General features: G+C 37.7%; 2 protein-coding genes across 2 annotated transcripts in view; both read left to right on the top strand.

The window, feature by feature from the left end:
• The window catches only part of LOC107697676 (transcription factor E2F2-like), a 15,438-nt gene extending 10,181 nt beyond the window's left edge, over positions 1 to 5,257 (top strand). Inside the window, exons 2-7 of the mRNA XM_016498471.1 lie at positions 1,311 to 1,413; positions 1,654 to 1,873; positions 2,517 to 2,678; positions 3,266 to 3,380; positions 4,494 to 4,677; positions 4,930 to 5,257. Of these exons, the coding sequence (XP_016353957.1) occupies positions 1,311 to 1,413; positions 1,654 to 1,873; positions 2,517 to 2,678; positions 3,266 to 3,380; positions 4,494 to 4,677; positions 4,930 to 5,201 (1,056 nt within the window). The 3' untranslated portion in view covers positions 5,202 to 5,257. The remainder of the gene's footprint in view (positions 1 to 1,310; positions 1,414 to 1,653; positions 1,874 to 2,516; positions 2,679 to 3,265; positions 3,381 to 4,493; positions 4,678 to 4,929) is intronic.
• Positions 5,258 to 12,291: 7,034 nt separating this feature from the next.
• LOC107697697 (arf-GAP with SH3 domain, ANK repeat and PH domain-containing protein 2-like) overlaps positions 12,292 to 14,177 on the top strand; it is a 29,533-nt gene continuing 27,647 nt past the window's right edge. Inside the window, exon 1 of the mRNA XM_016498494.1 lies at positions 12,292 to 12,680. Coding sequence (XP_016353980.1) covers positions 12,522 to 12,680 — 159 coding nt within the window. The 5' untranslated portion in view covers positions 12,292 to 12,521. The remainder of the gene's footprint in view (positions 12,681 to 14,177) is intronic.

The raw sequence follows: 14,177 nt of genomic DNA, 5'->3' as shown, positions 1-14,177 counted from the left end.
ATTTTTGCTTATTAGTATGGTTGAATTGGATCATCGAAGGTCAGTAGCAAAGACATTGGTTAATAAAATGGGATTAAAGACAAATGATATTTGTCTTATTTAACATTTAATTATTGCAGGTTTGTATAATATTCTGAGTTTGTATTTGACTGTTTTTATTCATTTTGAGGAATACTGAATCTGTTTTTGTTCATATTTAGTCTAGAACTACAGTAAGCATCACGTTCACACAGCGCACACAATGCCTCTGTACTTACTCATGATTTCTCTCAACATGGCAACACGAGAGCTGTCTGTCAATACATGGGTGGAAAAGTAACTGGAGTTACTTATTTGAAAAAGTAACTCAGATATTTCCTTCTAAATTAAAAAGTAATGCGTTACTTTACTAGTTACTTAAAAGTAATCTGATTACGTAACTTGCATTACTTGTACTCCTGAATGCCACTGGAAATCAAACAGGCAATGTGTGGGTGCAGATTTCCGTTTCAGTTGGCTTTTTAAACCATTTTTTTGTGGAGTTGGGTTGTTGAAACCAGCCCATCTGCCTGGTGTGGAATGCTAAAGATTTCAGAAATGTGTAAACGTTCAGGTCATGCCCTCCTTAAGGGTTTTAATGGTAAAAGGTTTGAATTAATACAGATTGTCATGTCAGGCTCAAAAATACTTTAAACCCCATAGCACTAACCAGAAGATTACTATATCAGGTTCTCAGTTATTGTGTTTCAGTGTTTGTTAGACTTCTTTTGAATGTGATTTGAGATCCGTTTTGTGATTCCTTGTGACCTGATCAATCAAGTCAAAAGTAGTTGAAAACGTGATCATTTCCCATTTACAGTGTAAACTTTAATGTGTCCTGAGGTGTTTAAGACAGTGGGCTGCCTACTCGCCTGTCAATTAAATTTTCCTCCTCCAATCATTTAGGTTGTTTAAACCTCACACCTATCTTATAATTGACTAGTATGAGTAGCTGTTGAGGTGACCCCCTCAAGGAAAAAAGGGCAAGAGCTAGTTTTTCTTTTTAGGACTGAGACGGATTTAAAGTGGCAGTGTATTCGGACAGTTGAGGAAAGAGGAGTAGGCTAATTGTTCTTGAACAATGCAGTTAAGAATACACTTTCACTCAAGTGTGTCTCACTGTCTGAGCTTTCCAACACACTCTTTCCTATCTGAGCAAATCTGAAAAACCATGCAACAGTCGTAGAAACAAAAGACCCAATGCTAAATTGGAGCTATATAAATAGTCCAGTAGTTTACAGGCAATTGCAGGATAACATAATTAACATTCTCTTGTTGTCTTTCTGTCCCAGGCCAAAAGAAGACTAGATCTAGAAGAGCCAATTTATCTCCCAGAATTCCGCACGCCAAAAGGGAAAGGAAACTCTGCATGTGCAAGGGCACCAAGCCCCAAAAGTGAGTACAACAGAATGATCTGCGGCAAATTAGAGAAAAGTGGACCTTTTGTTTGTTGTTTCCATATGTTGAGTGAGGGGTGGAAGTTCATGCCTGTTTTAGGGCATCTCATAATTGTTTAAAAAGCAAACACACCTGTCCAAGCTTCGCTTACTCTTCTGGTAGGAACTGCAGTTGGTAATCCTCAAACTATTATTAAAAGAATGCCTCTTTTGTATCTCTTTCTTTCGATCTCTCTAGCTCCCAAGTCTCCAGGGGAGCGCACCCGTTATGACACTTCCCTTGGCCTGCTGACTAAGAAATTTGTGGGCTTGCTGAGTGAATCGGCTGATGGGGTTCTGGATCTGAACTGGGCCACAGAAGTTCTGGAGGTTCAGAAAAGACGGATATATGACATCACAAATGTTTTAGAGGGTGTGCAACTCATCCGCAAGAAATCCAAAAACAACATCCAGTGGCTGTGAGTGTGTTCGATTGGATGTTCTGTAAACCAAAGTGCTAAATGCTCAATTTTGAGTCTACTCTGAAATGCATGACCTGAAGATGTTGTAGTTCATTGTAAATACTCCTCTTTTTGTGTTTGACAACTTCCTGTGAGTCTTAACTTGTGGTTTTTCCACTCATCGATCCAAATGAATAGAGCTTTTCTTTTACTGAAAGAACATTCTTAACTTTGAGGCCTCATGATATCAAAACTGGCATATTGTGGTCCTTGTAATTGGAAAAAAACCTAGAGGCTATAATTTTAATTTTGTGAAATCAATTTACTTTTATTCAGCAATGATGTGTAAAATTGAACCAAATTGGTCAAAGTTTACAGACGTTTTACAAGATTTCTATTTCACACTAATGACGTTCTTTTGAACTCCTGAAACCTTGGGGGAAAAATTATCACCATCTCTACAAAATATTTTAAAATAGCACAATTGTTTTTAATATTGATAAATGTTTACTGAGCACCAAATCAGCATATTAGAACGATTTCTGAAGAACCGTGTGATGCAGTATTAATATGTACACATACATACTTACTATATGTAATTAATTATGATGGTTTCATCTTAGTTTTAAACAGTATGTTTTCTGTATCTTGTGTGCTTTAGGGTCAGTGGTGTGTTTGAGGGCTCATCCTGCAATTCAGAGAAGACCAGCGCTCTCAAGAAAGAGCTTTCTGAGCTGGACAGGCAGGAAAAAGCTCTGGACGATATCATTCAGTCCAGCTCAACATGGCTACGTGAACTGACAGAGCACAAGGACAACCAAAGATATCCTTTTAGTGTGTGAATGTACTCTGAAGAACTGAGGAGTGATTTGTCTCCTATACTTTTGTATGCTTGCTGTTTTGAAACAACACTCACATGGCATAGAGATCCGTTTTGCAATTATCTTAATTCTGAGTCTTTCATTTTAAATGCAGTAAATTTACCATGTATGTGAACTGTCAGTAGTTTTAACTCTATTTTAAAATAGAGTAGTTTTAACTGTATTTGTTTTATTTTAGCTTCCTGCAATCTTTTTTATCAACACTTGAATCTGGCTAAGTTTCATGAAAAAAGCAACAAAAAAAAGAGAAACGCGTGTTTTTGTAAAAGAAAGATGATCAAAACAGATGGAACAGATCACTTCCAACAACACATCCAAAGCTTGCACAGTCCTATACCACTTAGATAAACATATTATTTGAATGCTCGATTGCATTATTTTACATATGCATCTGCTTACATACGCGATTGCTTTTTTCTGCTTATTCTTTGTTAAGCAGCTGGAAAAAAGCTGGAAAATTATGTCAGTGGCAGGAAAGAGTTATAACCGTATTAGATGCCAAAGGTGTTTGTCCTTAACTGAAGCACACATTAGGATATGTGACCTATCAGGACATTCGTACCATAAGCAGCTTGAAAGATCAGACTGTGATTGCTGTGAAAGCACCATCTGAAACCAAACTTGAAGTTCCAGAAGCATCTGAGGTCAGTATTTGTCTTAGTCCAAACCTAACGTTGCTGAAAAGACCCGCATGAATTCTGATGCTGCTCTTAGCTTGTTAATGCTGGCTGGTGTTGATCAAGCTTGTGGACCGTGCTAATCCAAGCTGATCTACCAGCACTGCTTTTCTAGTGGAGCTATGGCGCTTTTCCACTGCGTGGTACGACTTGGCTCGGTACGGCTCAGTACGGCACGGCACGGTTCGGCTCGGCTCGGCACAGTTTGCGTTTCCACTGCAGTTCAGTACCGCTTTAGAGTGGGTGGGATTATTCACATGTCGTTATAGTTGCGTCGCCTCTACTACCACGACTCCTAAAAAAAACTTTTTCATTCCGCATCGCCCCATCAAGCTCTCGCTGGATCCGCTCCTCTGCTATCAACGAGAGGAACGTCTGTACTTCCGCAACAGACAACAAAACTTTTTGGTTGTTAAAAAAAAGGTGCGCTCGTTCAAAACAGTTGCGTTCGATCCTCCGCTGACTGTGCTGATTTAAATCTAGCGGTTCTTTTGTGTTTGTGTCGCAAGTTCAGTGACGCAGGTAGTGACGATTCTCTCCGGCCAATCCGTGATCAGCAGAGTTTACACGTCACGTTTTGGTAACGGTATGGTTCACTTGGAACCTCAACCGAGGTGGTACTAAAAGAAGTACCAGGTACTGTACCCAGTGGAAAACCCCCCAAAAGTGAACCGTACCGTGCCGTACCATGCAGTGGAAAAGCGCCACTAGTTGACCAAAGAAATCTTGCTGGTCAAGCTAGTTAAGAATCCTGGTGGGACATACAACATATGCTGCTCTTTTCAGCTTTTTATTTATCTGTAATATTAGTTCTAATCCAAACTGAGTAGTTTTATGTTCAATTTAATCTTTTTGAACTGTTAAATTCATAAGTATGTGATTTAGTAAATATTTTTGTCTTGTCTTTCATCATTCTTTGTTTCATTTGCTGTCCTGTAGATATTTAAAGCCACTTTGAAATTGTGTCTCTTTCATATTAGTAATGTAAACTATTCATTTATGATGAATCAATTGATATTAGACTAAATATGGTTACCACTGTCTGCAGGTAAATTTCACATCTTTCTTACTTTTCATTAGGGCTCGCTACAGATTTACTTGAAAAGCAAGAATGGCCCAATTGAGGTGTACTTGTGTCCTGAAGAATGTTTGGATTATGCTAGTCCCGTCAAAAACGCCACCACACCCAGAAAAGATTACCCACAAACCCCCAGCGCCACCACACCCTCTGTCTTCCCACCTACCAAACCCCAGCCAGTCGAAGGTGAGACAATTGCCACGAGCTTACTACTACTTACCACTTTCAAAGCAAGCTGTTTTTTGAACAAAAGTTTACATTTTAAATGCTTCAGTTGAATAAGTGCTAGTGGTAACATTGTGTGCAAGAGAATAGAGAGCTGTGTGTCCAAGCAGTTCATCTACAAATCTCTGCAACAAGCTTTTTCTTTGTTATGATTATCAAAGCCGTCTATTTATTATCTAATGACAGACTAACAGTGTCTATTTCTTTGTACAGGTTTGCCTTTAAAGTCTCAGCCATCGATGACTGGCACCAGCGGCAGCACCTCCCTGCTCGATGTGGAGAGGATTCTGGATCTTCCTCCCAGCCTTCTCCAGATCACTGAAGACCAGCTGCCTGGGATGGCATTCACATCCGACGCTTCTGGGCCCTTTGTTAACTTTTCTCCTCAGCTCAGCCACGACGACTACCTCTGGAGTCTTGAGGATGGAGAAGGCGTATCTGACTTGTTTGACACATATGATCTGGGAGATCTGCTTAAAACATGAGGCATCCAGTGTGATGGAAGTGTGATTAATGGTCTGAGATTTCAATTGTAATTAGTTTAATTCAGACACAGATCCTCTGAATTTTTAAAACACTCCTTCACATAATGACAGATTTAAGTTTGTATAAAATGCACTACTGAATTGGCTTAATCAGTTCTGTTCCTGATAAAGAGGATAAATTTGGGATGGGACCTTGTCTTAATATTTTAACTACTATAGTGATTAGAATCTGACAATATTGTCAACAAGCGCCCTCTAGAGGAGATCCATGTGTTAGGTTTAGTACACTATGAAGCCATACTTTTTTTTTCTGTCAGCCATATTACCTAAAGTAAGGTATTTTTGCTTAGTTTAGATATTTTTGGCAAAACAAAAACTGAATTTTCATGCGATTTATTATTTCAATTTTAAGTTATGTGCTTGCCCATTGGCAAAGTTTTTGGTCATTATTACTTGAATATTGGTGACAAAATCAGGCCTATGTATTTGCCTTTTCTAGATATGAGGTAGAACTTACTGTTTATTAGTAAATCTTCAATGAGATATATGGAACTCAGGTCATTTTAAAGCTTTTCTAGAGCTTTAATTATTGTAGTACTGCCAAACATTGCCAGTAGAGGGCTGTGTGACCATTTTTAGCTGTCAGCAAAAAAAGGTGAGAAGTTAATTGGTATAAAGATTTGAGAGCGCGTATAGGAGGCATCTTCATAACCAGACTCAACTGAACCAGAGATCTGAAAAGCTCTTTCAGTCTAGATAAAGAAATAGGTGCTTATCTGTTCATTCTACCTCCATTTTTTAGTTTTAGACACTGCGAGGTAATACCTTGATCTTGTAAAAGTGGCCTTTCCCATGGCACTGAGTAATGATCATGTAGTACTACATGGCTCAAGAAACAAGGTTTTACCATTGACGTGTCTGTTTATGAGAAACCTCAGGGAATGTCCAGATTTGGCATCTGATTTTTTTATTTTATTCTATTTTATTTTTACATTTCCAAATGATTAATTCAAAGTGATAAATTAGTGAGGGGTTTTCTAGTCTGTTTGATGTCTGTTTAATCAATTTTTCCTGAAATTACAGTAATTCAGTTCTCAGGGTTCACTACTCCACTAGTAGTTTAGAGACTTTTACTGGTATCTGGCAGAAACCTCTGATACCGTTTGAACACTGAACTGCTGGGAACACAAAGTGAACTTTGTTTCCAGGGTTTGTTTTTTTTTGGAGTTGGGATTCTTGCCCCACCTGAATGGTAGGTTTATAGCTGCAGAGACGAAGCAGAATTTAACTGTTTTTATCTGGTGTGTGTAGAAATACTCTTACTGAAAAAACCCGTCTTAAATGCAGAGCACATATGGGTTGGGATTTGGTATGGAAAAGCTTGATTTTTACAACTAGTTTCCCACACCCAGTTCTGCAGTGAAAATAATTCTTTTGAAGCAAGCATTTCTCAGTCGGACTGAACAAAGACTTGTATTTAGCAGCATTCTGGAAACCTGATGAACCTGAGGGTTGATTCAGCATTTGTTAAGGGGTTGGGGACTTGGGGTGGGTTTAAGAGCAGTTGTTAATCAGATTTAATAATTGATTAACTTGAACTTGCCTTTTGAAATATGTACAAATGTTTTACCTGGGGTTTGCTTCATGCAACTGTCCCACATGCGGACAACTGTCCTGTCCTAACAAACTTGAAAAATGTACGTCTGTATATGCATGAGTGTGCTGAAGCGTGTACTAATTTTGGGCAGTTTTATGTATTTGATTGTAGTTTATAGTGTGTATTGTTTTTCTTGTTTGGGATGTTTTTAAATAAGCATTATGTTTTTTTTATTGTACAGAATAATAATTTTGTATTTATAGGTTTTGTATTTGAAGGAAATTGGTGATTGTCTCAGGATGTCATTTTTATAGACCGTCTGTTTAACAGGCAGCACTTAATATTTGATATTGTGGTGTTTAAATAAATAAAGCCCTGGTAATGCACAAAGTCGTATTTTTGTCTACAAAACATTTTTTGTTAAAAGTTTCAGTTTGTGCTTGTATTGTGTAAGCAGACTCCCACATGGATGTATGCAGGTGCAGTAACAATATTTTAGTTTAACTGTATTTCCATGCTTGGAGTGAGCTGCAGGGTTTACCTGTGCAATGAGGAAATACCATAAAGATGAGTCAGTGAAAATGACAGAAACATTGAGACTTACACAAAACAGACGGGTAAATCTGACTGATAAACTGCTGCAGTCATTCTTCAATCCAAGTTGTCTGAAAATGTTGCTTGCATAGTTGCTGTCAACCAGTGTGGTCAAGAAACGTGGTTATTTTTTAAATCCTTGGTTTGTGTAGTGAATAAAAAAATGTAGATAAACACTACTGTTAAAGAGCTTAGATGCAGTAAATTAAATTAATTAATACTTTATTACATTCAGCAAAAAGGCTTTAAATTCATCAAGCGACAGTAAAGCACACTTAAAAAAAAGATTTCTATTTTAAATAAATGCTGATCTTTTGAACTTTCTATTCAAAGAATCCTGAAAAAATGTATGACAGTTTCTACAAAAATATCATGCAGCACAACGGTTTTCAACACTGAAAATAAATCTTTCTTAAGCACCAAGTCAGCATATTAGAATGATTTCTGAAGGATCATGTGACACTGAAGACTGGAGTAATGACTGCTGGAAATTCAGATTGGCCATTACAGGAATATTGAATTTTAAAATTTTTATTTCATATTTTTTTTTGTATTTTTTCTTTTTTTATCTACATGCATCGTAGTCCGTCGCTTAAGCACAGTTAAAGTCATCGAATGTGTGTTATGAAGCGTTGACAGTAAAATCTCCAGCAGTTTAATTCAGGCAGGTTCTGACCTGCTCTCTGCTTTTCTAATTCATTTTAGATGCATCATGGGAGACCACACACACAGAGATTTCGATTTGAGACTATATTAACACAATTGATTTTTGTGCTTGCTTTTGTGCTTAAATTTTGACCTATTTTTGTGAAGCTTAAAAAAATCCCTAATATTTTAGCTTATCTAAAATAAGTGATTTTAACCATCCCTAGTCAAAGAATAGTGTGTTGACGACAGATTTTATCATCGGAATTAAACGTTTAAATCTAATTTACAGTAAAAACAGCTACACATTTTTTAACATGTCTAATCTTGTATTTGGCTCCACTTCTCACAGACATATTGTGGTTCAAAATATAAGGAAGGACATTTTCCCTTAAATATTTAGCACACAGCTTTTCAAAACAATCTGTGAGGTGAATATTTGGTTTATATAGGGCAGATCTAAGTATAATTTTAATAAAACTGATGTTAAGTTATGCACAACCTAAATTAAAATAGAAAACTAGGTTTGCACACAAGCATCACACAGATGAGTCTCCAGAGGAGGATTTTGAATTTCCCCAGACAGACTGTCACACCCTCACAGAAAACACATTTATAATCATGAAGTAACAATAACCATTCATACCAGTCTGTCATTAAAAACAAGAATTGCTTCTAAACTGGTTTATAAACACTGTGATGACTTAAAGGGAGGACCTATGTCTTATTTCATGACTAGGTTGGGTGGTGATTCTTTGTAGGGAGTGTTATAGTTGTTTTCGTATCTTCATCACGTTTCTGTTGCACAGTTTAGTCCCACTCTAGTTATGTATAGAATCCCTCAATCTTCCCTGTGAGATATATTTGCTGTCTTCTCTCTTTTGCAGTGTTTTACAGTAAACGTGGCCTCCCTGGGCTGACAAGACAGGATATATGATCCTGTTCTAGAGTCAACAGGTCTTGGCAGTGTGGATGGGAGGGGTTGTCTGCTGGGAATCCTTCTGGTCTTAGCTGTAACCTTTCCTGGAACATTCCTCATTTTTTGTTCAGCAGCAACAGACTCCGTCCCCCATCCAAATCCAGCCCCTAAATGCATGCGATTGGCGGATGTCGAAGAAACATAACCAGTGGTAGACAGTAACAGAGTAGTTTTACTTCGTTACTGTACTTAATACATTTTTCAAGTATCTGTACTTTACTGGAGTAGTTTTTTTTTGAGTAATTTTTACTTTTACTTCACTAAATTCCAAAGCATAAGATCGTACTTTTTACTTCACTACATTTCATAAAACATATCGTTACTCCTTATAATATATCACGTGCTCCGACACGCAGAAGCGGTGTCTGATTCAAGAACGAACTGATTCTTTTCAATGAACCTTTTAAAATCGGTTCGCAAATCGCACCAAACGATTCATTCACGAATTAGAATGAACCGATTGCAGTTGTTCTCGAGTCGACAACTCACTGATTCAAATGATCCGTTTAGTGCGAGTCTCCAGTGAACTAAATTCACAAGTAAGAACCGGGAGATGTTGTGAGCGCGCGCGCGTCTGATGCTGTTAAAAGTAAGTTACTAATGTCGAATTTTAGGATTAATTATTGTAACTGAAAATCATATTTAGGTCAAAGCTGTCAGTTGTCTGTGAACTAAATCTGCTGTAAAGGGTGATCTGTTTAAGCCCACTGAAATGCTTCAATGCAGACACATTAACATCAGAGTCAATATTTTAGGTTAAAAAAAACATTGAAGTAACACAGATTAAAGAAAATAACTCATGCACATTCACTCGAGTAAAATTGAAAACTGAGTACTTTTACTTTTACTGGAGTAATATTTTATTATACGTATCTATACTATTACTCAAGTACTTGATTTGTGTACTTCGTCCACCACTGAACATAACAATAGGGGAAGGACAAAAGCCAGTAAGTAGGAACATGCAGCACACTGTGGCCACAGCAATCTTAAAATATGGTACTGAGGTGGAGAAGATGAAAAAGAGAGGGATAAATGAAAGGGCAGTTCAAAGGCAGACTAGACCTCGCCTGAAAACAAGAACTTGCTGTTAAAGTTTTCACAAATGGCTTTTTCAAACTTTGCCTCACACTTCCTTTATCTCCTTCTCACCCACTTTCCTTTTTCTCTTCCTTCAGAGTGACGTCCACCCAGTTTCAACATTTCTGCTCAGACCCTTTCAACAAAGCTGCCACACAAAGAGGGGCCACAGCCAGGGGGAGAAAGAGAGTATTGTCTGGCCACAAAAACACCATTACATCAACAATAACTCATGAAGCCAATAAAGAATATGAAGAGAATACTGTGTGTGAGGTAATGCATTGCGTTGGGGGATGGGGTGTACTTTGGAGAAATTAAGGTCACCAAACCAAGTTAACTTCATTTATTTGGGTTTAGTTATCTTATGAATAATGTCATGTTTAGTTTCTTGGATGTTTGGTAATTTTAGAGGTAATTTTACAGTATAAATCCTTGTTCATTGTATAAATCACTCCATTTTACATATGGAGACATAGATACATGTATTTAACTTTTTAAGTTTGACTCAGTCTTTAAGGAAAAATAAGATAGAAAGCCGGAAACAAATACATAGTGCAGGAATGCTGTTTTCATGCACACAGAGTCTGACGTATCAAGCCTTATGACTCTATAAACAGTCTGAAGGGTCTTTTCATGCTTTTATTTCCAACTATGAAGAATAAATGCTGTCCAAAATGGTCTAATTTATTTATTCAGGCTAATCAAATTATACACCATGAAATACTTGTGCATACCTAGAGGGATAAAGTCGGATCTGATACCTGTCCAGCACATTGCATCAATGTAACATTATACTGTATTGTTAAAGGATAAGATAAGGTGTGCAGCTTTTGAAAGGACACGGGAAGAACCGGCATACCTCTATGATATCTGCAGGGGAGGTGGATGAGACAATTCACAATATTTGTCTTATGAAAATTCTGTTATTCAGAACACTGTGGAATATAAGCACAAAGCACTACGAGTTTCCGTTGCTCTGAAGCAACAAAGCAGCACTATTCAGTCTGCCTTTTCAAATATAAAGGCTGCACATGAAAAGGCACCAATTGTGTTAGTGAAGCAAACTTGATTTTTTTTTTTTTTAAATCAGTGGTGGGTTTAATTTAAACTTTAGACTAATAAGCATGTTCATTCATGCACACATAGTGCATTTAAGGAAGTGGATTATCTGCATTGACACTTGAATAAAGATGGAAAGTGCATGCACAATCCTTTTCAATTGGCACCATGCTCCAATGCTCCATTGAAGGCCTGCATATGTGCACAATGCACTGATTTTTCATCTGTCTATACAACCAAATTACAAATAGAAACAAAACAAGACAAAAATCTTAAATAGAAATCATATTTACGTTGCTTTATATTTGTTTTCGATTACTTGTTGCTTTGGATTAAAACATTTAAAGCTAGCTAGGTTGCACCCTTTGAACTTGACATTGATTTTATGGATATGTTGTTATTTCTAAACCAATTTCATTTATGGCAAATATTAGGAATATTGTAAGACACACTGACGTTTAAAAAGGGGTCATATGATGCGATTTCAAGTTTTCCTTTCTCTTTGGAGTGTTACAAGCTGATTGTGCATAGATAAGACCCCTGAAGTTGCAAAGACTAAAGTCTCAGAGATATTCTTTATCAAAGTTAAGACTCTGCCACGCCCCCCTAAAACGGCTCGTTCTAACACGCCCCCACATATCTACCTCACTATGTGGAAATATTTGCATAATGCGCCCAAATGTTCACGCAAAGAAAGAAGGCGTGGTTTCAGTAACCGCAGTTAGTGTTGAAGCAGCCATGTCAGGGAGACGCTGTGTGTTTCTAGGTGAAAGCAAAAGCACTTTATTTGGCCTTCCATGATCTTTAAAAAAGCATCATATGACCCCTTTAAACAAAACAGTCTTCATACTGGCCTACCATATGAATAAGAAAGACAATATCGGCCTATTCAAATGGCTTCAATAGAAGTGTTACAATAATAAAAAAGACTCTATGAGTCATTTCAAAAGGCCTAATATTTTCACACTCAAAGAACAAATGGATTCATGTTTCATTCTAAAAGCCAAAAAATGAATCTGAAGACATCCATTCTTTCTCCGCGCGCTCTATTCATTTCGTCAGTGCATACAAACATTCCCACGTGATGATGGAATGACTCCCTCCCCTCGCGCACAATCTGGACGCGGCACGCGCTATTGAACGCTCGCGCGACACAGAGAAAGTAGACCAAGGTGCAGAGACACTTTACCGACTCTTTCACACGGCGGAACACGGAGAAGACAGACACTTTCGCCTTTTGTCGCTGATATGAAACAACTTGTAATTCCCCTGCTTTGGCAATCACGCTCACTTGTGGATTTAGAGGACTTTATGGAGATGCACTTTGCTTGATCTTGAGGTTGTTGTTTTCACTACGTTTGCTAGGATGTTAAGTTCCTCGGTTTGTACAACTGGAAACATGCTGGAGAAAATAAGTATTTCGGATTTCGTTTCTTTGGCGAAAGAGGACCTATCGTCTCCGGGAAGCTCTGGATTCCAGTCTAAAATGAGCGACTGTCGAAGCACCGTGGCCGCTCTCGAAGAGGTAAGGGCGCGTGCAAGCGCGGTGTTTACCTGTGCGCAGGTGGACAACACCTGAGTGAATCCCTGTCCTTCAATCTCTGAAAATCTCTGACACAAGAAACCTTTTCCTTTGCACTCATGTCAAGACTTTTTAATATGAGCAAAACACTATTATTTTGAATTCAGCCTTGAAGATTTGGTGGCAGAGTTTATATTAACCTGTTTTACGTGTGCACTTCGTAGGGTAATAAAATGGTCCATCCTTTTCATTTTTAAATTAAGTTATCAGTCAGGGTGACCTTTTGAATCTAATTTATCTGAAAATAAACTAAGAAAAGTATTAAAGTTGCCAAGGTTAGTTGAGAATGTCCATAGATAATGTAAACTACACCTGCTGGTTACTCAAGGTGGACACCTGTGTGAACAACAGAACTGACCTTTTGCCATTTAGTAAACTGTTGCCAATGAATCGTTTTATAAGCAGTAGTGGTTTGAATTGCCCATTGTACACTTTATCGGCTTATGTTATGGTTTAGAGTTAGAGGATGGCACAGGAGTCACAATAAGGAAGAGACAGACTTTTCAAGTGGCCAAGTAAACTTGCTCGGGGCACTTGTATGCCAAGTAATTGTCTTCAGTCTTGAACAGCAAGACTGGAATGACGTTGGCACAAACACAGGATCTCTTCACAGCTGCATCGTTTCATTGAGGAATAGTGTTAATATAATCAATTACAGAAAAGCAGGACTGATAACAGACTCCGTACTTGTTATGAGGTCTTATAAACCTAATGTGGGTCTTTAGCCGCCAGTTCATCTATAGGCATTTGTGTGGAAATTAATGGAGAATAGAGAAACTCTGCCAGCAAGTGACAATGCTGGGCATGTTGGGACAGTGGAAGCCTTTCATTTTTTTTCCGCCTTTTCATGGGAAATGGTTTATAGGTTTTTCAGGAATTTCAGTGTTCTAGATCTGTGGTTCTCAACCAGAGGGCCGGGGTCCACTAGGGGGCCTCAACAAACTTTCAAGTGGGCCGCAGGATGACACAAAAGTATTTAAATGAATAATTTTTTATTAATATACTAAAATAAGTCAACTTTAATCTAAATTAAAATGCTAAAAAAAAAAAAAATCACAAAACCAAGTTGTCACAAACCCCCCCCCAATAATTGTTGTTTTTGTTGAAGAACATTTTCTTCAATTGTTTTTATTGAACAACAAATTTCTGGAATGAGAGAATGAATTGTAGTTAATATCAATACTCACAGTTTCTATTAATCAAAAGTTTTAAAGGGGTCATATGATGCGATTTCAAATTTTCCTTTCTCTTTGGAGTGTTACAAGCTCTTGGTGCATAAAGAAGATCTGTAAAGTTGCAAACACTAAAGTCTCAAAACCAAAGAGATATTATTTATAAAAGTTAAGAGTTAACCACACCTAACTAAAACGGCTCGTTCTAACACGCACCCACATACCTACGTAACGATCTGGGAAGATTTGCATTACGGCTCCCAAATGT

The sequence above is a fragment of the Sinocyclocheilus anshuiensis genome, unplaced genomic scaffold, assembly GCF_001515605.1.
Source record: "Sinocyclocheilus anshuiensis isolate Anshui unplaced genomic scaffold, SAMN03320099.WGS_v1.1 scaffold446, whole genome shotgun sequence".
NCBI lineage: Eukaryota > Metazoa > Chordata > Actinopteri > Cypriniformes > Cyprinidae > Sinocyclocheilus > Sinocyclocheilus anshuiensis.
This window is presented reverse-complemented; position numbering and strand designations above follow the sequence as displayed.